Source organism: Euleptes europaea, chromosome 6 (genome assembly GCF_029931775.1).
Source record: "Euleptes europaea isolate rEulEur1 chromosome 6, rEulEur1.hap1, whole genome shotgun sequence".
Taxonomy (NCBI): Eukaryota; Metazoa; Chordata; class Lepidosauria; order Squamata; family Sphaerodactylidae; genus Euleptes; species Euleptes europaea.
The window spans coordinates 106300856-106324656 of NC_079317.1; the positions used below are offsets into that span (position 1 = coordinate 106300856).

A 23801-nucleotide genomic window follows, 5' to 3' on the forward strand; every position below is an offset into this window, starting at 1 on the left:
TTATCAGAGGAGCATGCCTATTCTTTTGGGTGCAGTGGCACACAGGCGGGACGGTGCAGCTGCAGTCATCTTGTTTGTGGGGCTTCCTGGAGGCCCCCTGGTTGGCCCCTGTGTGAACAGACTGCTGGACTTGATGGGCCTTGGCCTGATCCAGCAGGGCCTTTCTTACGTCCTTATGCACTGTGCCTGCAGCAATCCTAACCTGTGGAACTCCCTGCCCCTGCTCTAGTTAGAATGGCTACTGGTCATGCTGCATCCCTATTCTCTCCAGTTATCAGAGGAGCATGCCTATTCTTTTGGGTGCAGTGGCACACAGGCGGGACGGTGCAGCTGCAGTCATCTTGTTTGTGGGGCTTCCTGGAGGCCCCCTGGTTGGCCCCTGTGTGAACAGACTGCTGGACTTGATGGGCCTTGGCCTGATCCAGCAGGGCCTTTCTTACGTCCTTATGCACTGTGCCTGCAGCAATCCTAACCTGTGGAACTCCCTGCCCCTGCTCTAGTTAGAATGGCTACTGGTCATGCTGCATCCCTATTCTCTCCAGTTATCAGAGGAGCATGCCGGCACACAGGCGGGACGGTGCAGCTGCAGTCATCTTGTTTGTGGGGCTTCCTGGAGGCCCCCTGGTTGGCCCCTGTGTGAACAGACTGCTGGACTTGATGGGCCTTGGCCTGATCCAGCAGGGCCTTTCTTACGTCCTTATGCACTGTGCCTGCAGCAATCCTAACCTGTGGAACTCCCTGCCCCTGCTCTAGTTAGAATGGCTACTGGTCATGCTGCATCCCTATTCTCTCCAGTTATCAGAGGAGCATGCCTATTCTTTTGGGTGCAGTGGCACACAGGCGGGACGGTGCAGCTGCAGTCATCTTGTTTGTGGGGCTTCCTGGAGGCCCCCTGGTTGGCCCCTGTGTGAACAGACTGCTGGACTTGATGGGCCTTGGCCTGATCCAGCAGGGCCTTTCTTACGTCCTTATGCACTGTGCCTGCAGCAATCCTAACCTGTGGAACTCCCTGCCCCTGCTCTAGTTAGAATGGCTACTGGTCATGCTGCATCCCTATTCTCTCCAGTTATCAGAGGAGCATGCCTATTCTTTTGGGTGCAGTGGCACACAGGCGGGACGGTGCAGCTGCAGTCATCTTGTTTGTGGGGCTTCCTGGAGGCCCCCTGGTTGGCCCCTGTGTGAACAGACTGCTGGACTTGATGGGCCTTGGCCTGATCCAGCAGGGCCTTTCTTACGTCCTTATGCACTGTGCCTGCAGCAATCCTAACCTGTGGAACTCCCTGCCCCTGCTCTAGTTAGAATGGCTACTGGTCATGCTGCATCCCTATTCTCTCCAGTTATCAGAGGAGCATGCCTATTCTTTTGGGTGCAGTGGCACACAGGCGGGACGGTGCAGCTGCAGTCATCTTGTTTGTGGGGCTTCCTGGAGGCCCCCTGGTTGGCCCCTGTGTGAACAGACTGCTGGACTTGATGGGCCTTGGCCTGATCCAGCAGGGCCTTTCTTACGTCCTTATGCACTGTGCCTGCAGCAATCCTAACCTGTGGAACTCCCTGCCCCTGCTCTAGTTAGAATGGCTACTGGTCATGCTGCATCCCTATTCTCTCCAGTTATCAGAGGAGCATGCCGGCACACAGGCGGGACGGTGCAGCTGCAGTCATCTTGTTTGTGGGGCTTCCTGGAGGCCCCCTGGTTGGCCCCTGTGTGAACAGACTGCTGGACTTGATGGGCCTTGGCCTGATCCAGCAGGGCCTTTCTTACGTCCTTATGCACTGTGCCTGCAGCAATCCTAACCTGTGGAACTCCCTGCCCCTGCTCTAGTTAGAATGGCTACTGGTCATGCTGCATCCCTATTCTCTCCAGTTATCAGAGGAGCATGCCTATTCTTTTGGGTGCAGTGGCACACAGGCGGGACGGTGCAGCTGCAGTCATCTTGTTTGTGGGGCTTCCTGGAGGCCCCCTGGTTGGCCCCTGTGTGAACAGACTGCTGGACTTGATGGGCCTTGGCCTGATCCAGCAGGGCCTTTCTTACGTCCTTATGCACTGTGCCTGCAGCAATCCTAACCTGTGGAACTCCCTGCCCCTGCTCTAGTTAGAATGGCTACTGGTCATGCTGCATCCCTATTCTCTCCAGTTATCAGAGGAGCATGCCTATTCTTTTGGGTGCAGTGGCACACAGGCGGGACGGTGCAGCTGCAGTCATCTTGTTTGTGGGGCTTCCTGGAGGCCCCCTGGTTGGCCCCTGTGTGAACAGACTGCTGGACTTGATGGGCCTTGGCCTGATCCAGCAGGGCCTTTCTTACGTCCTTATGCACTGTGCCTGCAGCAATCCTAACCTGTGGAACTCCCTGCCCCTGCTCTAGTTAGAATGGCTACTGGTCATGCTGCATCCCTATTCTCTCCAGTTATCAGAGGAGCATGCCTATTCTTTTGGGTGCAGTGGCACACAGGCGGGACGGTGCAGCTGCAGTCATCTTGTTTGTGGGGCTTCCTGGAGGCCCCCTGGTTGGCCCCTGTGTGAACAGACTGCTGGACTTGATGGGCCTTGGCCTGATCCAGCAGGGCCTTTCTTACGTCCTTATGCACTGTGCCTGCAGCAATCCTAACCTGTGGAACTCCCTGCCCCTGCTCTAGTTAGAATGGCTACTGGTCATGCTGCATCCCTATTCTCTCCAGTTATCAGAGGAGCATGCCTATTCTTTTGGGTGCAGTGGCACACAGGCGGGACGGTGCAGCTGCAGTCATCTTGTTTGTGGGGCTTCCTGGAGGCCCCCTGGTTGGCCCCTGTGTGAACAGACTGCTGGACTTGATGGGCCTTGGCCTGATCCAGCAGGGCCTTTCTTACGTCCTTATGCACTGTGCCTGCAGCAATCCTAACCTGTGGAACTCCCTGCCCCTGCTCTAGTTAGAATGGCTACTGGTCATGCTGCATCCCTATTCTCTCCAGTTATCAGAGGAGCATGCCTATTCTTTTGGGTGCAGTGGCACACAGGCGGGACGGTGCAGCTGCAGTCATCTTGTTTGTGGGGCTTCCTGGAGGCCCCCTGGTTGGCCCCTGTGTGAACAGACTGCTGGACTTGATGGGCCTTGGCCTGATCCAGCAGGGCCTTTCTTACGTCCTTATGCACTGTGCCTGCAGCAATCCTAACCTGTGGAACTCCCTGCCCCTGCTCTAGTTAGAATGGCTACTGGTCATGCTGCATCCCTATTCTCTCCAGTTATCAGAGGAGCATGCCGGCACACAGGCGGGACGGTGCAGCTGCAGTCATCTTGTTTGTGGGGCTTCCTGGAGGCCCCCTGGTTGGCCCCTGTGTGAACAGACTGCTGGACTTGATGGGCCTTGGCCTGATCCAGCAGGGCCTTTCTTACGTCCTTATGCACTGTGCCTGCAGCAATCCTAACCTGTGGAACTCCCTGCCCCTGCTCTAGTTAGAATGGCTACTGGTCATGCTGCATCCCTATTCTCTCCAGTTATCAGAGGAGCATGCCTATTCTTTTGGGTGCAGTGGCACACAGGCGGGACGGTGCAGCTGCAGTCATCTTGTTTGTGGGGCTTCCTGGAGGCCCCCTGGTTGGCCCCTGTGTGAACAGACTGCTGGACTTGATGGGCCTTGGCCTGATCCAGCAGGGCCTTTCTTACGTCCTTATGCACTGTGCCTGCAGCAATCCTAACCTGTGGAACTCCCTGCCCCTGCTCTAGTTAGAATGGCTACTGGTCATGCTGCATCCCTATTCTCTCCAGTTATCAGAGGAGCATGCCTATTCTTTTGGGTGCAGTGGCACACAGGCGGGACGGTGCAGCTGCAGTCATCTTGTTTGTGGGGCTTCCTGGAGGCCCCCTGGTTGGCCCCTGTGTGAACAGACTGCTGGACTTGATGGGCCTTGGCCTGATCCAGCAGGGCCTTTCTTACGTCCTTATGCACTGTGCCTGCAGCAATCCTAACCTGTGGAACTCCCTGCCCCTGCTCTAGTTAGAATGGCTACTGGTCATGCTGCATCCCTATTCTCTCCAGTTATCAGAGGAGCATGCCGGCACACAGGCGGGACGGTGCAGCTGCAGTCATCTTGTTTGTGGGGCTTCCTGGAGGCCCCCTGGTTGGCCCCTGTGTGAACAGACTGCTGGACTTGATGGGCCTTGGCCTGATCCAGCAGGGCCTTTCTTACGTCCTTATGCACTGTGCCTGCAGCAATCCTAACCTGTGGAACTCCCTGCCCCTGCTCTAGTTAGAATGGCTACTGGTCATGCTGCATCCCTATTCTCTCCAGTTATCAGAGGAGCATGCCGGCACACAGGCGGGACGGTGCAGCTGCAGTCATCTTGTTTGTGGGGCTTCCTGGAGGCCCCCTGGTTGGCCCCTGTGTGAACAGACTGCTGGACTTGATGGGCCTTGGCCTGATCCAGCAGGGCCTTTCTTACGTCCTTATGCACTGTGCCTGCAGCAATCCTAACCTGTGGAACTCCCTGCCCCTGCTCTAGTTAGAATGGCTACTGGTCATGCTGCATCCCTATTCTCTCCAGTTATCAGAGGAGCATGCCTATTCTTTTGGGTGCAGTGGCACACAGGCGGGACGGTGCAGCTGCAGTCATCTTGTTTGTGGGGCTTCCTGGAGGCCCCCTGGTTGGCCCCTGTGTGAACAGACTGCTGGACTTGATGGGCCTTGGCCTGATCCAGCAGGGCCTTTCTTACGTCCTTATGCACTGTGCCTGCAGCAATCCTAACCTGTGGAACTCCCTGCCCCTGCTCTAGTTAGAATGGCTACTGGTCATGCTGCATCCCTATTCTCTCCAGTTATCAGAGGAGCATGCCTATTCTTTTGGGTGCAGTGGCACACAGGCGGGACGGTGCAGCTGCAGTCATCTTGTTTGTGGGGCTTCCTGGAGGCCCCCTGGTTGGCCCCTGTGTGAACAGACTGCTGGACTTGATGGGCCTTGGCCTGATCCAGCAGGGCCTTTCTTACGTCCTTATGCACTGTGCCTGCAGCAATCCTAACCTGTGGAACTCCCTGCCCCTGCTCTAGTTAGAATGGCTACTGGTCATGCTGCATCCCTATTCTCTCCAGTTATCAGAGGAGCATGCCGGCACACAGGCGGGACGGTGCAGCTGCAGTCATCTTGTTTGTGGGGCTTCCTGGAGGCCCCCTGGTTGGCCCCTGTGTGAACAGACTGCTGGACTTGATGGGCCTTGGCCTGATCCAGCAGGGCCTTTCTTACGTCCTTATGCACTGTGCCTGCAGCAATCCTAACCTGTGGAACTCCCTGCCCCTGCTCTAGTTAGAATGGCTACTGGTCATGCTGCATCCCTATTCTCTCCAGTTATCAGAGGAGCATGCCGGCACACAGGCGGGACGGTGCAGCTGCAGTCATCTTGTTTGTGGGGCTTCCTGGAGGCCCCCTGGTTGGCCCCTGTGTGAACAGACTGCTGGACTTGATGGGCCTTGGCCTGATCCAGCAGGGCCTTTCTTACGTCCTTATGCACTGTGCCTGCAGCAATCCTAACCTGTGGAACTCCCTGCCCCTGCTCTAGTTAGAATGGCTACTGGTCATGCTGCATCCCTATTCTCTCCAGTTATCAGAGGAGCATGCCTATTCTTTTGGGTGCAGTGGCACACAGGCGGGACGGTGCAGCTGCAGTCATCTTGTTTGTGGGGCTTCCTGGAGGCCCCCTGGTTGGCCCCTGTGTGAACAGACTGCTGGACTTGATGGGCCTTGGCCTGATCCAGCAGGGCCTTTCTTACGTCCTTATGCACTGTGCCTGCAGCAATCCTAACCTGTGGAACTCCCTGCCCCTGCTCTAGTTAGAATGGCTACTGGTCATGCTGCATCCCTATTCTCTCCAGTTATCAGAGGAGCATGCCTATTCTTTTGGGTGCAGTGGCACACAGGCGGGACGGTGCAGCTGCAGTCATCTTGTTTGTGGGGCTTCCTGGAGGCCCCCTGGTTGGCCCCTGTGTGAACAGACTGCTGGACTTGATGGGCCTTGGCCTGATCCAGCAGGGCCTTTCTTACGTCCTTATGCACTGTGCCTGCAGCAATCCTAACCTGTGGAACTCCCTGCCCCTGCTCTAGTTAGAATGGCTACTGGTCATGCTGCATCCCTATTCTCTCCAGTTATCAGAGGAGCATGCCGGCACACAGGCGGGACGGTGCAGCTGCAGTCATCTTGTTTGTGGGGCTTCCTGGAGGCCCCCTGGTTGGCCCCTGTGTGAACAGACTGCTGGACTTGATGGGCCTTGGCCTGATCCAGCAGGGCCTTTCTTACGTCCTTATGCACTGTGCCTGCAGCAATCCTAACCTGTGGAACTCCCTGCCCCTGCTCTAGTTAGAATGGCTACTGGTCATGCTGCATCCCTATTCTCTCCAGTTATCAGAGGAGCATGCCTATTCTTTTGGGTGCAGTGGCACACAGGCGGGACGGTGCAGCTGCAGTCATCTTGTTTGTGGGGCTTCCTGGAGGCCCCCTGGTTGGCCCCTGTGTGAACAGACTGCTGGACTTGATGGGCCTTGGCCTGATCCAGCAGGGCCTTTCTTACGTCCTTATGCACTGTGCCTGCAGCAATCCTAACTGCAGCTGCAATACAATAATAATACAATCCCCGCAAGTCCGGCCTTAGGCTAACTGCCGCGCGACGGCGGGCTTTTCGCCCGCCAGCCTGGACGTCTGCCTGGCGGGGCGGGCAGGGGAGGGGCGTGGGGGGGGGCGTGGGGGTCCCCGGCGAGGCGTGGCCAAAGGAGGGCGGGCGGGCGAGCGGGGCGGGGCCGGCCCGGGGCCCCTTTGTTCGAGCGCGAGGGCGGAGGGGGGTCGCTGCCTGCCGGGCGGGGGTCTTTGTGAGGTTCCACCGACGGCCGCGCGCGCTGTGAGTGTGAGGTTGGGGAGGGGCTGGGTTGGGGGGGGGGCGCTGGCTTCTTCGGCGGAGGGGCTGGCGTGGCGTGCTCGGGGACGCCCTGCTGCCCGCGAGGAGGGGTCCGGCGGTCTGGGCGGCCGCGGGCGCTCATTTGCCTCCCACCCCCCAAAAAAGGGTCGCCGTCCGCGCCGCCTCCCCGCGCCTGGGCTTCCCTCCAGCGCGCCTTTGTGCTCCCCCAGCCGTGCGCGCCTCTGCCGAGTGGGGACCCCTGACCGTCTGTGCCCAGGAGAGCGAGGGTCCGCGCGCTGCTCTGCAGACAGACCGGGGCAGCCTTAGCCGGTGTCCATTAGGACCCTCCTGTGCTCATTCACGAATTTCGCGTACTACTTTTATTCCTTTTGCAATTAACCTTTTCTTCGTGAAGAACCAGGAATCTCGCCGGCCTCTGGACGGCGCCACGGGGTTCCTGTCCAGCGAGGCTGGCCCTACCTCCGAGAGCCGGACGCCGCGCTGCCTGGACCCGGCACCAACGACCCGTCCCGGGGTTGCCCATCGCAGAGCGCTGCTACTGCCTGCAAGCCCCGGGCGTAGAAAGAAGAGGGGGCAGGGGTGTGTGTGCAGCGGGTTTTAAAGCCCCTTGGTTGTGCCTCTGGGGTAAGGAAATGAAAGCATACCGAGGCATTATTAGTCCCCAATAAGCGATTTTAGACAATGTACTTCAAATTAGCGCCCTGACCTGGATGGCCCAGGCTAGCCTGATCTCGTCAGACCTCAGAAGCTAAGCAGGGTCAGCCCTGGTTACTACTTGGATGGGAGACCACCGAGGAAGTCCAGGGTTGCTGTGCAGAGGAAGGCACTGGCAAACCACCTCTGTAAGTCTCTTGCCATGAAAACCCCAAAACGGGGTCGCCATAAGCCGGCTGCGACTTGACGGCACTTTACACACACACACTTCCGATTAGCAAAGGAGAAGCCTACATGGCTGCTTGAGAGGCCCTTTCCCCAAATATCCCCTGCCCCCCGTTGGGTGTAGCTTTCTTTGGGGCAAGATAGCAGCTAAGGAACCACGAGAGACCAGGCCCCTGAGCTGCCCCTGGAACACTGCGCACGTGTGACACTCCCGGCCCTTTACCTAGAGAGGCTGATGATTGTTAATGGGGTCCAATTGGTTTTCTCCCGGTGGAATGGTAAGTCACTAAAAGAGGCTGGATTAGAACGGGCCTCCCCAGTTTGGGGTCCACCAGCCCAGATGCAGCCTACCAGGGACTTACGGGAGTTGGTTTGGTGTTTTGACCGCATCCCAGTTTCCGCGGTCAGTGTCCATCATCAAAAAAGAGGGGCTTTGGAAACGTTGAGTGGGCCACCGTTCATGACTTTGGGGCTACCTTTGCAGTGGTGAATAGTAAATGGTGAAACCTTGTTTTACATTCCTTTATATATTTGTGCCTCACTTTTGTCCCCAGAGGGGACCCAGAGCAGCTTACAGCATTGTTCCGTACACCTCTCACAACTACAGTCTATGAGGTAGGTTAGGCAGAGAGAGAGAGAGAGAGACTGGCCCAGGGCCACTCAGCAAACTTCCTCATTCAAACCTGGCTCTTCAAGTCCCTAGTCTGACACTCACTGCTACACTAGTCCTCGAAGCTTGACCTTTGAAGGTACAGGGATCCACCAAGCCCCAGACAGACATGAAAGAAAGGCACGTTATGCATTTTGCAGGGTGGATTCAGTGTCTTCATACATTACCTTTTAAAGGTTCCTCTGTGTTGAGTTTGCATGTGCTTGCATTGTGCAAATATACTCATGTGGGAGCTGGAATTGGCACTGGGGCTTCCCAGGAAATGTTCACTCGTTGGCAAAGGAGAGGTTGTGCCATGTAATTGATGTGGCCCTCAGACGGGACATCTTGTCCCACAGCTTCCTAGAGAGGCCAGGCTGATTTTAGATTATTGTAGCTGCTGCTCTGCCCGTTTACCTGTGCGATGGCCTGGTGCCCTGGCAACTTTCACATTCCCCTCAGCCACATAGATCTGATTTGAAGTGGCTTGGCTGGGCTATAGGAACCGGGGAGGCATTCCATGTTCATTCTTTGGCAGACCTTGCCTTGCAAATAGTTCTCCTGTCCACTCTGAGCCTTTCTGTACCTTTTCCTGCCTCAGCATTTAGCCTGCATCCCTGATGGGCTCTGTCCCTGAACTCTAGGCGTGTGGCCAGTATTGATCCGATCCTCAGCTGTGTGTGTGCGTGCTGAACTGAGCCATGTCTGGTACTGACTGAAAGGATGGGTCTAGTCCTGAGTGACGTTTGGGGAAAGAAGAGTAATTTTCCTAAGCTTCTTGTCACAATGTCAGATTGCCCTTGCCACTTTCTTTGAATACAGACCTGTAAATAACTTGTCACCGGGTAGCCTTCCCTAAGTATCACCTTCAGGCAGTCAAGCAAAGGAAATGTATAAACTGGAAGAGTTGGTTCTTTTCAGGCTGTCTTTATGTTAAGGATTTCTCACAGGGGTATGAAGGGAATTTGTTGAGAATGTTGTGGGCTAGTGTTTTTTGTGGATGTATTTGCCAGTGTAGTGTAGTGGTTAGGGTGTCGTACTAGAATCTGGGAGACCTCGGTTCGAGTCTCCACTCTACTATGGAAACTTGCTGAGTGACCTTGGGCCAGTCACGCACTCCATGCCTAGCCTACCTCATGGGGTTGTTGTGAGGATAAAATGGAGAAGAGAATTATGTAAACCACTTTGGGTCCCCATTGGGGGGGATTGGATACAAATTAAGTAAACAAATAAATAAGGCTGCTTTGCAAAGGTGAGGCCAAGGTAGCTGCTGCTACCACTGCTGTACTACTCATCCCAGTCTGCTCCAACAGACTAAGTGGTTTCCTACCCTTCCATGCAATTCCAAATTGGCTGTTCTTCTTTCTTCTCCATAGCCCCTGTAAAGCAGGAGCCACAGGAGGAGATACTTGCACAGTGGGTCTGTGCTTCCCTTTATGTCCCCTCCCCACCTGTGCGATAGCTGCCCTGGGATCCAGCTGCCCTGGGATGGGAAGCTTCAGATCAGGCCGTAGTTCTCATTCCTCACAAGCCACAAGGAGCTGGTTTGGTTGCAGAACTTCCCGAGATGGCATGAGTGCTGCTTTTGCGTGTTTCAGTATTGCGTGTTTCACCCAAAGTGCATTCATTGGACCAAACTCTTTAATTGCCGTGCTGTTCACCCGGAGGGTGTTTCACCTTGCAGTCTTTTATTTGGATGTAGATAACTGGATGCAACATATTCATTAAAGCACTTCAGATACAGAAAGCTGTTTCTCTTCAAAATTTATGTGAACAGTGAACTTGACGGGAGGAGGCTCTTGCTTGCATGCATGTGCCTTTGATAACTGGTGCATGTATTTTCTGCTTGGCTACCTGTACTTGAATACAACATGTAATAGGGAATTAAAGTAAGGAAGCGGTACAGTACAGGCTTCTTGGAAGAGCAGTGGGATAGTTCACAGAGATCTTTCATCTTGTTCATGGGAATGTCACAGGCACCATTCCTGCTCTTCCTCTACCTAGGATGTCTCCGTCCATCTCTGAGAATGTGACTAGTTTAAGAAAAAAAAACCCTGGCGTTTTGTAATGTAGACTTTACTGAGCATAATCTTCTGGGAAAGGTGGGAACAATCGTATTGTTACTAGCGTGTGTTGTTTTTGTTCTTGGTGTGAATGCAGCCTCATCTCCTTTGTATGCGAGTGTGTGATGTTCAGATAGCTAGACAGCAGGTCCCGGGGTTTTGCACCTTAACTGCCTCTCCAGCTGCTTAAGCCCTCTTCTTCTCACCTGGTTATGGGAGCAGGAAGCAGGGCAGCTGGGCATCCTCCAGCCCTTCACCTTGTACATGCTGAGGATAAGCATAGTATCAACTTCTCCCTCGTGGGCACCTCCTTCAGGATACTATATTATATGTGATCACTGGAGCATCACGCCCATCCCAGCACACCAGGATGTGGCATCCATCCAGCAGCTGCGACAAGCCTTCAGTGGAGGCAGCTGTGCCAAACCCCCTTGCATCCAGCCTCCGGGCTGTTGGATCTTTAAGGAGGCAGGGCAGGAAGCAACACCTATGTGTGGCATTTCCAGATACTTGCTTCCATATCTCTGTCAACCTCCTCCCCGTGTCTTTTCAGCTCTGTCAAGCCCCACTTGTAAATTTGTGCGTGTTGTGGTTGTGTGTATTTTGTTTATATAGGGGGTGCAGCAAGCTGAGCTGTAGACTTTTGAGGAGAGGGCCTACATTGATTGGCTTCCCAGGACTGGGCCTGTGGTCTTGGAGGAGAAGGTGGAAGGGGAATATGTCTGGTGTCCTGAGACGTTTATGACTGTGAGGTTAGTTTTGGGGTGGGAAGACTGAGCTGTGAGTCATTACGACTCATTTGATATGACGTGGCAACTGACTGTGTTTACCATGGCTTGTACCTGTGGCAGGAAGCCATGTTCATTGGCAAGTCTTTTGCATGTTTATCTGTGTAATACACATCCTTGTAAATCTAGGCTGCTTCCCATACAGGCATTGAACTCGGCCTGGCCTCTTGCATTGCAGCTTATGGCTGGGGTGGGGGTGAGGGGTTTCCACATAGCATTAGTGTCTGACCATCCTCTTTCTCTGGTTTTTTTTACTGCCTCGCAACATTTTTTCTCAGACCTGCTTTGGTTTGATTGTATTCAAAGTGGGGTTGGGGGTCACTGTGTAGATGGGAAGCTGCATTTTCAGAGCTCATCGTGGCCGATTCTCTTCACACCCACTATTCCCCCTCCTCCAGGCAGTATTTCTGCTGGCTTTGTTATGGAATCGGTGGTTGCTGTGTCCCGACATTGTTAAAACACTGCAGTGATACAGCTAGTACTATTTTTTTAAGATGGGGGGAAAAAACCCTTTGGTGGTGTGAAGGGGTGGGTGTGCACAGGAGGATATCAAAGGAAAAAATAACAACAGAGTTCCCCCCACCCCACCCCAATGTGAAGGCACCACTGCCTCTGCTTTTGCAGCAGAATTGAGTACCCAATAGGGAATTGTCCTCATATAAAACCAGTCTTATATTCATGGAGGTTTTTTTTTATTGGGTTTCACCTGTTTAAAGAATGATTTTTGAAGCAGCCCTCATTTGCACGTCCCTTGGGAGTACAGTTGGATGGCACTATAAAAGGGGCTGGGACTAATTTAAGGTTCACTTGTTTTGACAGTGTGTGGAATTATGCTATGGATTGTTGTTTCCCCTGGGTTTGGTGGACTCAGTTGGGTGGAAGGGCGAGTTGTTCCTTGCCCTGGGGCCCTTGGGAGTTAACAGGAAGGCGTATGATGAAACTTCTGCTTAACCTTCTGCCTACTCTGTCTCTGTGTGTCTGGCTGCAGGCCTGAACTCTTGAGCCAAGATGAGCTGGAGTTTCCTGACGCGCCTCCTTGAGGAGATCAACCAGCATTCAACTTTTGTGGGGAAAGTGTGGCTCACTGTGCTGATTGTCTTCCGCATTGTGCTGACTGCTGTGGGGGGCGAGTCCATCTACTATGACGAGCAGAGCAAGTTTGTGTGCAACACCCAGCAGCCAGGCTGTGAGAACGTGTGCTATGATGCCTTTGCTCCGCTTTCGCATGTCCGTTTCTGGATCTTCCAGATCATCTTGATATCCATGCCCTCTGTAATGTACCTGGGCTTTGCATTGCACCGACTCTCGCGCCAGCCTCCTCAGAAAAACAGAGTGCCTGTGGTGCGACGTGGCACAGTCCGTGACTATGAGGAGAAGGAGGACAACGGTGAGGAAGACCCCATGATTTTTGAGGAGGTGGAGCCAGAGAAAGAGGTGAAGGCCACCAAGGGCCAGAGACATGATGGCCGTCGGCGCATCAAGGATGATGGGCTGATGACAGCATATGTGCTGCAGCTGCTGTGCCGCTCTGCATTGGAGGTGGGCTTTCTGCTGGGGCAGTATGTGCTCTACCGCTTTGAGGTGAACCCCTCGTACGTGTGCAGCCGGAGCCCCTGCCCCCACACTGTCGATTGCTTTGTCTCCCGTCCCACTGAAAAAACAATCTTCCTCCTCATCATGTATGCTGTGAGCGGCCTTTGTTTGTGTCTCAATATCTGTGAGCTGTGCCACCTGGGTGTGGGCGGGATCCTGGACGCCTTCCGGAGCTCTGGCAAGGATACCAGTGCGGCTCCCAGGCACCCCTACGGCCAAAAGGATCCCAGCGCACCCCCTACTTACCATTCTCTCAAGAAGGAGTCCTCAAAGAGCCAGCTAGCCAAGGACAAACTGGCCTATGGTGGAGAGAGCTTGGCTGGCGGGGCGACGGAACGCTACACTGTTCCACCAGGCCTCCCGAGCCATGAACTGGAACGGCTGCGGAAGCACCTGAGGATGGCGCAGGAGCACCTGGAAATGGCCTTTCGCCTCCAGCCGCTGGACACTGCCAGCCCCTCGCGTAGCGGCAGCCCCGAGTCAAACGGCCTGGCTGCCGAACAGAACCGTCTCAACTTGGCACATGAGAAGGAAGGAGCAGCCTGTGAGCGAACGACTGGTGGGTTGGGTTGGCAGTGGGCTCTCCTGTGGCATAGGCTCTGCCTTCCTGGCAAAGATAACCCATTCCAGCCAGGAAGAGCAAGAATTCGTCATGCCGCCAGGTTCCATCCTAGCCACGGCGGTTAAGGGTGATCTTGGCATGGAATGGAGTGTGATTGTGTTATTTGGGTTCTGAGGCACTGGGTGGGTCAAGCTGAATGAATGAGCCAGCCTTGGCAAGGACTGTGTCTTTGAGCAAGCGTAATTTGGTCAGAGATTGGCTTGGATTAAAGCCAGGTCACTTTAAACGGTGGTGGCTGGCAGCAGGTAGAGTGAATGACCAAGGAAGGCAGATAGACACACTCGGAGTGGTGGGGTGGAATTCCTGAAATGTGCAAGTAGTATGTATTCCTCTCATCTCTCTCCATTGTTTGCCTAATACAGCTGCTATGTGTAGTAGGCGAGGTATGTTAATGTCCAGATGGTGTGTGTGTGCATGTCATACGTAGTGTCTGACATGTGGCAGGGATGCATAGCACACTGGAGCTGTCACAATATGTAAAGCAGTTCTTAGGAATGGCAGGATAGCATAGTCAGGTGTCCAGCAGGGTGGATGAGAAACCGGCAGGCAATTATACATGCGTGTGTGTGTGGGGGGGGGGGACCAAGGCCTGCTCCTAAGATCAAAATGAGATGGTCTGCTTTTCCTCCTTTTCCTCAGGTCTCTGAAACACCTGGGCCTCACTGGGCAGCTGCACAGATGACAACTGGAAGGTGTCTTTGAGGAATTGGCAGTGTGAAAGTCTGCTCCTCGCCTGGTTTGAAAATGCCTTGACAGTGTGGGTGGAACGATGAAGACGGACTTTTGATCCTTGTAGAGTTGAAGAAAAGTGAAGGGTCTCAGCATCTCTGTCCTTCTGGGGTTTGGGAGGCTGTTGTAGGACTCCTAGCTCTGTGTATGTATGTGAATGTGTGCCTTTCTTGATAAGGGTCTAAATGGGAAACTTATTTTTTTACTTTGTAGAGTAATACTTTGTAGAGGTGCTACTGGCTGTCTCCTGTAGGCGAAACTGTCTTCCTTTAGGCGAAACTGGGTAGGTGGGCACATAGCAGGTTCTCCGCTGCTTCTCTTGGAGGTTTGTTGGAGACACAGGCAGAGGAGAAAATAAGATGCTCACAACTTTCTGGATTTATCCACATCGCCGGGCATCAACATGGCATCCTCTTTCTTGTCTTCCTCTCCCCATCCCAGATAATGGATGCTATTGGTGGTTGGGCCAAAGATAACTCAGTTACATTCCAAGATGCCAGCTTTTGGGCAGCATTTGCCTTTTTGCCTTCTGTGGGGTACTTGTGCTGGGGTCCCCCCCCCCATTCCATTACAATGGGACCACAGTAACGTTTTGATCATCTCAGCGATTGATGTACAATGTATTTGTATTTTGTATTTTGATAATTTTACTGGATTAGTTATGAAGTTGTTTTGCTTTTTTATACACATGCATATATATATGTATATTTGGTAAAATTCAGGATATTGTTTTCTAGGAATTCTGAGCTTCCTGACTCTTTTTGTAGCAAAAAAGGGGAAGGAGGTGGGAAGGTTTGTGTATTGATGTGACAATGGGATGCTGGGCTGGACTCCTTAAAGTTTATCAGCCGATAGGAATGGAGAGGAGTAGGGAAGTGAAATAGTCCCACAAACTCTATAATAATCTAAGGAGCTGCCTTAATCTGAGTCAGTCCGGTGGTCAATCTAACACAGAATTATCTGGCCAGGGAAAAGCGATGGAAGAGGAATGAAGCAGGCGATGATTAATTATCCTCTCAACACGACAAAGGGGATGTGGTCCCACATAAGAAAGGCCCTGCTGGATCAGACCAAGGCCCATCAAGTCCAGCAGTCTGTTCACACAGTGGCCAACCAGTCCCTCCTTCCCCAGAGGATGACTTCAGAGAAGTTCCTCAGCCCTGTTGCTATGGGAGAGAGATGTCTTCTGAGCTCTGGCTTGTGAGATGTGGGAGTCATGAGGGATCTGTGCAGGAGCAGCAGGACATGGATGTTGGCCAGAGAGCAGTATTTAAGTCCCTGCTTCCAGAGAGCCAGTGTGGTATAGTGGTTAAGAGTGGCGGACTCTAATCTAGTGAACTGGGTTTGTTTCTTCGCTGCTCCACATGAAGCCTGCTGGGTGACCTTGGGCTAGTCACAGTTCTCCCCGAACTCTCTCAGCCCCACCCACCGCACAAGGTGTCTGTTGTGGGGAAAGGAAGGGAAGGAAATTTTAAGCCGCTTTGAGACTCCTTATGGTAGAGAAAAGCAGGGTATAAAAATCACCTCTTCTTCCCAAACTTCTCACTGCTGTACTTTTCAGGACCTGCTTCTAAAGGTATTGTGCTTCTTAGGGCCCCACTTGCCAAGTGCCTCCACTTTCCTTTCCTTTTCCCCAGCATAAACAAGCAGAAATCCAACATCAGTTAACACTTAAACACATTCATCATTCATAAGTACATCAGTCATTTGTGGCACATTGGCAGCTTAAAAGAAGAAAAGAGAGGCTATTTTGAACATTATGGAACCGCCAACTCTCTGCCATCAAGAGTCCTGGAGACCCCTCCCCTCCCGAGCTCCCCCTGTTCCTTCTTCTCTATCCTGGCCTCGTTACTAGGGTTACCAACACCAGGTTGGGAAATACCTGGAGATTTTTGGGATGCAGCCTGAGGAGGGCGGGGTTTGGGGAGGGGAGGGACTTCAATGCCATAGAGTCCAATTGCCAAAGCAGCCATTTTCTCCAGGTGAATTGATCTCTATTGGCTGGAGATCAGTTGTAATAGCATGAGATCTCCAGCTACTGCCTGGAGGTTGGTTGGAAGAAGAAAATACCTATGCTGGAAATAGTAGAAACTATAATAAATGGCAGCACGTGGCTTCAAAGATAATATAATGTGAATTATACCAACTGGAAAAGAAAACAATATTATAGAATATAATAATTCTATTTTTTGGAAAATCCAAAACATAACATATATTCATAAACACTGTTGAAAGCCACACAGAAACCTCACTGGGTCTGAAATAACAAAAAATGTATATATACCGATTGCTTTTAACAAGAATCATGGATTCTTCGTGATTTTTCATGGACTATAATTCTTGAGTATACATGAGCCTTTGTTAAGGCCACAGAAATAATTCTTGAATTTATGTTGTTCATGTTTTGTTGTTAAAAGCAATCTGTATAGATACATTTTTTGTTATTTCGGACCCAGTGAGGTTTCTGTGTGGCTTTCAACACAGTGTTTATGAATATATGTTGTGTTTTGGATTTTCCAAAAAATAGAATTATTCTATCATATTGTTTTCTAGTTGGTATATTTCACATTATATTATCTTTGAAGCCACATGCTGCCATTTATTATAGTTACTGCCTGGAGGTTGGCAACAGTACTCATGATCCAGCTTCAAGAGAGTCATGACCCACTTTTAGAGAACCACTGATCTCAGGGGCAGCTATTCAAGGGAGGAGTCGTCTGGATGCCTGGAAGCTGAGCCTAGGGTGGAGGAGAAAACTCTGAATGCTACTGAGTCCCCCCCCCCTTGGTCTGAGGCCTGAGCAGGCCCCCCAAGCCAAGAACCTTGCCCTTCTGCGGGGTTCTTCTGCAGTGCCCTTTAGGCAAGGTGTCCCGTGGAGGTCTTTTCAGGCCTCTTCCTATTCCGAGCCAAATGGCATGTCTGTTACCAGGCTGTAGCATTTCAAATTTCAGGAGGAGGATCAAATGTTTTAATGTTCCCCTACGTAGAACTCTTCCCACACACTAAACCTAGCACATCTGTAAAAAGGCTGGCCTGGAATCTTCTTCCTGGCATACTGAGTTTGCATGGGCATGGCGGGGGAATCACTGGAATAGTCCTTGACCAGAAGTCTGAAAACTATCACATGGGCTTCTCCAGTACAAGGCTTCAAAATTAAAATAGATGGAGAAAGCTTGATTGAACTCGGTGCTCCATTACTGGGCCCTGCCACTTTACCTGGCACCAGCTCTGCCTCCTGTCCATGCTAAACGTTATGGTACTCCCTGCCTCTGCGGTGGATTGGGCTTTGTGCAAGTAAGACAAGGAGAAGGGGGAGCTCTGGGTTGTTCAGCATATGGAAGGGAAAATGACCCTGGCCTCCTTGGACTGGGCAGGGAAAGTGCTGGGCCAGATCCTAGGAAGGGTAGGGATCTTCATGTGCTGGGTGGTGTCTGCAGGGAGGAATAGCTCATTCTGTATGAAGCAGAAAAGGCATTACTAACTTGACTTGAGGGTGAGGAACCTTCATGTCTGGGATTTCAAAGCAGAGGCTTTAGTTGCCTTACAGCCCTCAGTCTTGACACATGGGACTCTGAATCTGGTAAATAGAATAGTGAACCACCTTGTTTCTCGTGGTCCCTTGTTGACAAAGAGACTGGATAGCAACGGAGGGCACCCATAGAAGTGGGGTGGCTTCAGATCTGTGCAGGTTCTCAGCTCAGCCTGTGAAAACCCAGGGAAACAGATCAGACCGGCGTGTTTCTCCTCACTCGGCCGATCACAGCTCCGTGTAAGGAAGCAGCATGGCCGCCCCCCTCACCCTTAATGCCCCTCAGGGAATGATGAGATGCTTGAAGAAGGAAAGAGTACAAGCTGGGAGTTGGTGCTCGGTCTAGTAGTCAGGTTGGTTCACTGGCTGCCTGGAGTACTTTGGTGCCCTCTGCTGACAAATCCTTGCATTTTAACCTTGCATTTTAAGCCCCGTTATTGCATGCTTTCTCTAGAGCGGGTGTGATGCTGGCCACGTGGCTCCTGCCTCTCACCCTGCTTGTGTCCGCACTCTCCACCGCTTGCCCTGGGCCTCTGTGCCTGGCTGGTGCCGGCTGCCCATCTGGTGTTTTGAGTAGTTTGTGCATGGGCACACTTACAGACTCGCATTTGTGAAACGGAGTGAATTGCGCTGGTTCACTCACCTTTCAAGCTGTCTCTAGCCTTTGCTTAGCGTAATGGATGATAACAGGATATCCAGGAAAAGCATCTTTTTGAATGTTTGGTGTGATATGGGATTTCCAGACCAATAATTTTATTTAACTTTATTTTTAAAAGTTTATATAACTTAGAGCATTTTAGAAACACTTAAAGGTCAAACAGCAGGAAAAGAGGAAGACCCAACAAGAGATGGATTGACTCAATAAAGGAAGCCACAGCCTTCAATTTGCAAGATCTGAGCAAGGCTGTCAAAGATAGGACATTTTGGAGGACTTTCATTCATAGGGTCGCCATGAGTCGGAAGCGACTTGACGGCACTTAACACACACACAAAGGTCAAACAACTGATTGTGATACAAAGATCAACAAAGTAAGGGAACTCCCATGCGCTGGCGTGTGCACACCATGGTTCTGACTGCAGGCATTTTTGATGTCTGCAAGCAGCAGGGCTGGGAGCCTTCAGGAGAGGGGGGTCCCTCCCCCTCCCCCAGCCTCTCTTCATCCTGTTATGGGTGCTGTGACCAGTAAAAGAAGCGGAATCACCACCCCAGTTTCTAATTATCTAGCTGCAATTTTCTTCCATAGACTGAATGTTTACCTAGTCAGGATGCCTACTAAAGATGTCTGTGCCAGGCCAAGAGACAATTAAGAGTGGCCTGTGCTCAGCTTATTGCATCATTATCCGCCTGATAAACGTGTGTATGTTTTCTTATGGGTCCCTTCAGTTCTTCTCTGATAGGAACCATGGTGATAGCAGGGGATGGGCAGAAACACTTCTGGTGCCATGATTGTACAGCCCCCTGCCCGCCCCAGTGTGGTACATCTCAGCCCATAAAGCAAATGGTCAGAATGACAGTTGTAGAGGGATTGTGCAGTGGATTTTTTTGTTCCTGGCACCAGAAGGGGATGTATGTCAGAAATGAGGGCCATCAGCAAATTGGGTATGCTTTGGATTGTCCAGGCCAAATGTCCTCCCCTGGGGTTATTTGGCAAGAATGTAGGGAGTAGGGCTGGTTCTTTATTGAACAGCTTGACAGGCCTGAAAGCTTGCTGGGTCGGTTGGCTCCAGAAGCTTGTGTATGAGCAGGTTCGGCAGGTTCAGCAGGCCTCTCCTTCTCACTTGGGGGCCTATTGCAGATTCCAGGAGCTGCCCCTGCCTCCTGTCCCTTAGGCATCCTATGGCTAGCTAAAAGGAAGAGGGGGTGGGTCAACTCTTTGAGTTTTTAGGCCATTTACCCCAACAAAAGCATTGTTTGACATTGGAAAGTGTAGCTCAATCTTTGATTCTGCTCACAAACAACCCAGAACCCCAAGGCCAAGATATGCAGTTATCTGATTTTTTAAAACTGAAAAGCAGCCTGTGAAGCAGCAGTCGGGAGTGGAAGGGCAGCAGTGGAGGCTGTTTAGTCTTTTCCATTCTTGCCATTTGTCTGCTGAAAATCACATCCATCTTAGGTGTTTCCTACCCATGGAGGGAAAAGCAGATGGCGGGAGGTGGGTGGGTATGATAACTGCATGGAAAAGTAGCACGGAGGGCAAAGGGTTCAGCAGCCTCTTCCCCACTCTTCTGTGCATGCCCTGTTAGGCTGCTGTTCTGCTAATAAATTGCCAAATCTTTGGAAATAAAGCAAACATGGCACTGTGCACTATGCTATTCCTCCCACCCTCTGGCCTCAACTGGGTATTGAATAACGAACTGTATCCCAGATAAGGAAGTCCTTTCACTGGGCAGACAAGTCACAGGCATCTCCAGGCAATCCTTGGTAGGAAACAGACTGAGTTTGCTGGGCTTTGCAAACTTGTAGCCTTCATTGAGTCCAGTATGTGCCTCTTAGGCAGAAGGAGAGGTCACAGGCCCAACTGGGGATGGAATTTTTTTTGCTGAAAAGCACAGCCTGGGCAGCAAAGAGGCGGGTTTGCTATAGGCAGACACAATCCTGGGTGAGCAGGGGCAAGGAGTCATACTGGAAGGAGTAGCCCCCATCTGTGGTGGTGCGGACTCGCAGCGATTTTATGGTGCTCACCAGGGCCGCACAGCACAGCTGGACGTTGGACTTGATTGTGTAGGTGTCTGAGCAGCTCCCGTAGCAGTAGTGAAACTCAAAGCTACTGGGGTGCACAATCCAGTGGCTCCAGTTCAGCTCTTCAAAGGTTATGTTGACGGAGGCCCGGTGGCAGTTGGCATGGTCTGCGGCATCATCTGAGGGTCTCTGCAGCAGGTTGAGGGCAGCTGAGGGCCTCAGTACCAAGGAGCGTGGGGCCCGGTCACGGCTCTTGGGTTTGGTGGCCGCCACAAGGAAGGGCATCTTTTCAGCATCTGCCATGCAAGGGCAGCCAGGGCAGCGAATTAACAGCACAAATATCTTCTGGGCAAAATGAGGTAAGAAGGAGTTGCTAAAGTGAAAGACCGTCCAGCCCTCCGCGGCCGGCACTGCCATGGTGGCCACTGGGACCCGGCCTTCTTTGGAGAGCTTTAGGATCTCGGCCCCTGGCGTGGAGCTGTTGGATGCTTCATCTGAGGGACGGCTGCTCTGCACTTTCACCGGCCCTGTGTAGAACCACAGCTGGGCCGAGGTCACCACACGGCTCAGGGCATGAGGGGAGGGCTGGAAGAAGTAGGTGAAAACCCCTGAGTCCTCTGGGAGCTCCAGGGGCCGAGGTGGCTCACATGGCACATCTGCAAAAGAGAAGGAAGGTGTTAGTGGTGGCTCAGCTTATGGAAATTTGCCTTTTGAGATAGTAAAAGGCTGAAATCTCTCTGACTGGTGACCCGACAGCTTATCTTTTGCCTCGCGTCCCCCAGTTCCAGCTTCACGTTTATGCCTGCTACTTCTGGATGAAGCAACAATCTTATCAAACTGGACATCTGTGATATAGATGGGTATTGAACGCATCTCATTCATTGTCCTTTTAATCACCAAAGGCCTTTGAGTCCAGTGTTTGACCCCAATACCAACAAAATTATGGTATGTGAAGCAACTAAATAAATAAATAATTATGCAAATAAATGCATATAGAATATGCAAACAAAATAGTTATACAGTGCCTCTGTAACAGTCTGTCTTGTGGCTGGGTTGGATTTTCCTATACCTGTCTTAGACCTTTTCTACAAGGGCTATATGTCTGGGTTTGATGCTCTTGGGAAGTGAGCCCCCCCCCCTCCCCACACTCAACAAAAGCCACCTGGCGCATTCATGCACCTCCTGGAGGTTCCCTGGCTTTTCTCCAATCATTTTCCAAACCTGCTTTGCTGAGAAGTTTTGAGAAAGACGGAAGCAAAGCCATATGGGTGGGAAAGTTTGGATTGTCCAGTCCACACAGCAGCCATTTTCTTGGCCCATGTCCTTCTGGTAGCCATCCCCCCACGCCACTATTGAGGGGCTTTTTTTGTTTTATTAACTGGCAATTAAATATTTTGTTATATCATAATAACATTATAACAATGTGTCAATCAGCTTTCTTTTTTTAAATGTCCAGTCCCTTTTGTTATTGTGACATACCTTTCCCCTTATATCTCCACAGTGAAAGGGATTACAGACATGTTTTTTTAAATGGAAACTGAGAAATCAGAAAGCCTGATACACATATTATTATAACGTCATAATAATATTCAGTTACTGATTAAAAAACAAATGGAAAAAGCCACAGGGGGTGAGGGTGGAGTTGCTGCCAGGGGACAGGGAAAATATGTGGAAACCTGACAGGTGGAAGCCCCATTGCCACTGTGCTGTATGAGCAACTAAAGCAGCAATGGGGAAACCATATAAGGTTGTCCCTATGTGGAAATTACCTTAGAGAATGCCATCAAATAGGTAAGTCTTGCTCCTATGACTAGCCTTTGAAAGCCAACTGCCTGGCTTCCACCCATCTGTGGAGATGCACTCAATCCTGTGTTCTGCCTGCCTAACTGCACCATGGGAAATGTCAGAGATGTATACATTTATATAAGCATGGACAAGTGCTTCAGAATTGGGTTGGGTGTTCTTTTTTATTAGATCCATTGACTTTGGCTGGTGCAAGGGTAAGCCAACACTGGACTGCTGTGTCACATGAGAGCCTGCATGTTTTTACCCCGACGGAAGTTGTTGGGTCCAATAAAAGATGCTGCCGGACTTATTTTGGTTTCTCTTAACATGCCTGCATATTTACACTGCAGTGCTTCAGAGGAGAGAGCCAAGCCATTGAAAAAAGATTATTTAAAAACATCCCTCCCCCAACTAAGTAATTTCTCCCTCATAGAATTTATCCATTGATCTTGCATATTTTTTACCACTTTATGACCCCCATAGGAACTCTGCCTCCCCAGCCTGGCAACTGTAATAGGTTTGGATTTTATCCAGTCTCAAACATACTCTAACAGTACAAACCTGAACAGTTATACCTCTCTAAACCCATGGATTTAGAAGGGTGTAACTCTGCTTAGGGTTACGTTGTAAGGCTGCAATCCTTCACACGCTTATTTGGAAGCAAGCCACATTGAACAAAGTGGGACTTCTGAGTAAACATGCACAATGTCTGGCTGCAACCCTGTTAGTAGGCATGGCCCGTCAAAATTAACCAGACTCTGAATAAACATATATAGAAGAGGGCTAAACATCTAAAGGAAGAGGAAAATGTTCTGAAGAGATGGGAGTCTCGGGGAAGTCCCAAAGAGGGGCAGCAATGAACACCTAAGATCCAGAGACACCAGCAATATAAATCTTTGGAGTGGGAAGGTGTTCTCATTTGGGTATCAAATGGGGTGCCTGTCAGGTGTGTCACTTCAGTAAAGCAGCCCTTGGTGCCTGCCCTTTACCCCTGTAGCCACCCTCACCTCCCCAATAATGTGCTTTCTTACCTGTGGAGGGGAAGATGATCACTTGGGATGTATCCTTTTCCTCCCAGCTGCGGGCAGTTGAGGCATGTCGCCTGTGGAGTCCCCTTTGGCCCACCTGAACCCTGCCGGCTTGGGGTGCAGGACCAAGGAACTCCAGGAAATGAGCCTTGACTTTGGCCAGGATGAGTTGCCTCTGCACCTGGCCCCCGCTGCAGCCAGCCACAGCTGCAGGAGACAGCAGGGCCAGCAGCAGGGCCAGCATGGAGCTGGTGAGGGGGAGGAGGTGCCAGGCACTCTGATCCAACATGAGCAAAGGATGGTTTGCTGAGTGCACAAACTCCCTACAGGCTTTTTGGGTGCGAGTGTGCATAGCAGGCTGGGTTTCAGTGGGACAGAGCTGGCTCAGGTGTGTGCAGGGGTCCTGCCCTCGAGTGCAAAGTGATCCGGCTCTTCCCCTGTGAGCATAACCCACCCAGCTCCTTCAGCGTCCTCCTGACCTCCTGGCTGAGCCAGGCTTGGGCATGATGGCATTGAGACGTATCTGACACTGACGCAAATGTCTGCCAGCCATGAATATTATCTCCTGGGCAGCAAAACACAGGA

At 51.6% G+C, this 23801-nt stretch overlaps 2 protein-coding genes across 2 annotated transcripts; one reads left to right on the forward strand and one right to left on the reverse strand.

Moving 5' to 3' along the window:
• The first annotated feature begins 12255 nt into the window (after nucleotides 1-12255).
• LOC130479640 (gap junction gamma-1 protein-like) lies at nucleotides 12256-14112 on the forward strand. Its single transcript, XM_056852033.1, has 2 exons — nucleotides 12256-13402; nucleotides 14105-14112. The coding sequence occupies exons 1-2, from the start codon at nucleotides 12259-12261 to the stop codon at nucleotides 14110-14112; spliced, it is 1152 nt and encodes a 383-aa protein (XP_056708011.1). The 5' UTR covers nucleotides 12256-12258.
• Nucleotides 14113-20301: 6189 nt separating this feature from the next.
• Nucleotides 20302-23505, reverse strand: INHA (inhibin subunit alpha). Its single transcript, XM_056851021.1, has 2 exons — nucleotides 23220-23505; nucleotides 20302-21059 (listed from the first exon to the last, which is right to left on the reverse strand). Exons 1-2 carry the CDS (start codon nucleotides 23503-23505, stop codon nucleotides 20302-20304), a joined length of 1044 nt encoding a protein of 347 aa, XP_056706999.1.
• Nucleotides 23506-23801: the final 296 nt, after the last annotated feature.

What these genes read in the sequence shown, in the direction of transcription:
- LOC130479640 (XM_056852033.1), top strand. Translation starts at nt 12,259, where the DNA reads ATGAGCTGGAGTTTCCTGACGCGCCTCCTTGAGGAGATCAACCAGCAT.
- INHA (XM_056851021.1), bottom strand. Translation starts at nt 23,505, where the DNA reads ATGTTGGATCAGAGTGCCTGGCACCTCCTCCCCCTCACCAGCTCCATG. An exon ending in GATCATCTTCCCCTCCACAG is followed by an intron (nt 21,060 to 23,219) that starts GTAAGAAAGCAC and finishes TCTCTTTTGCAG; the next exon opens with ATGTGCCATGTGAGCCACCT.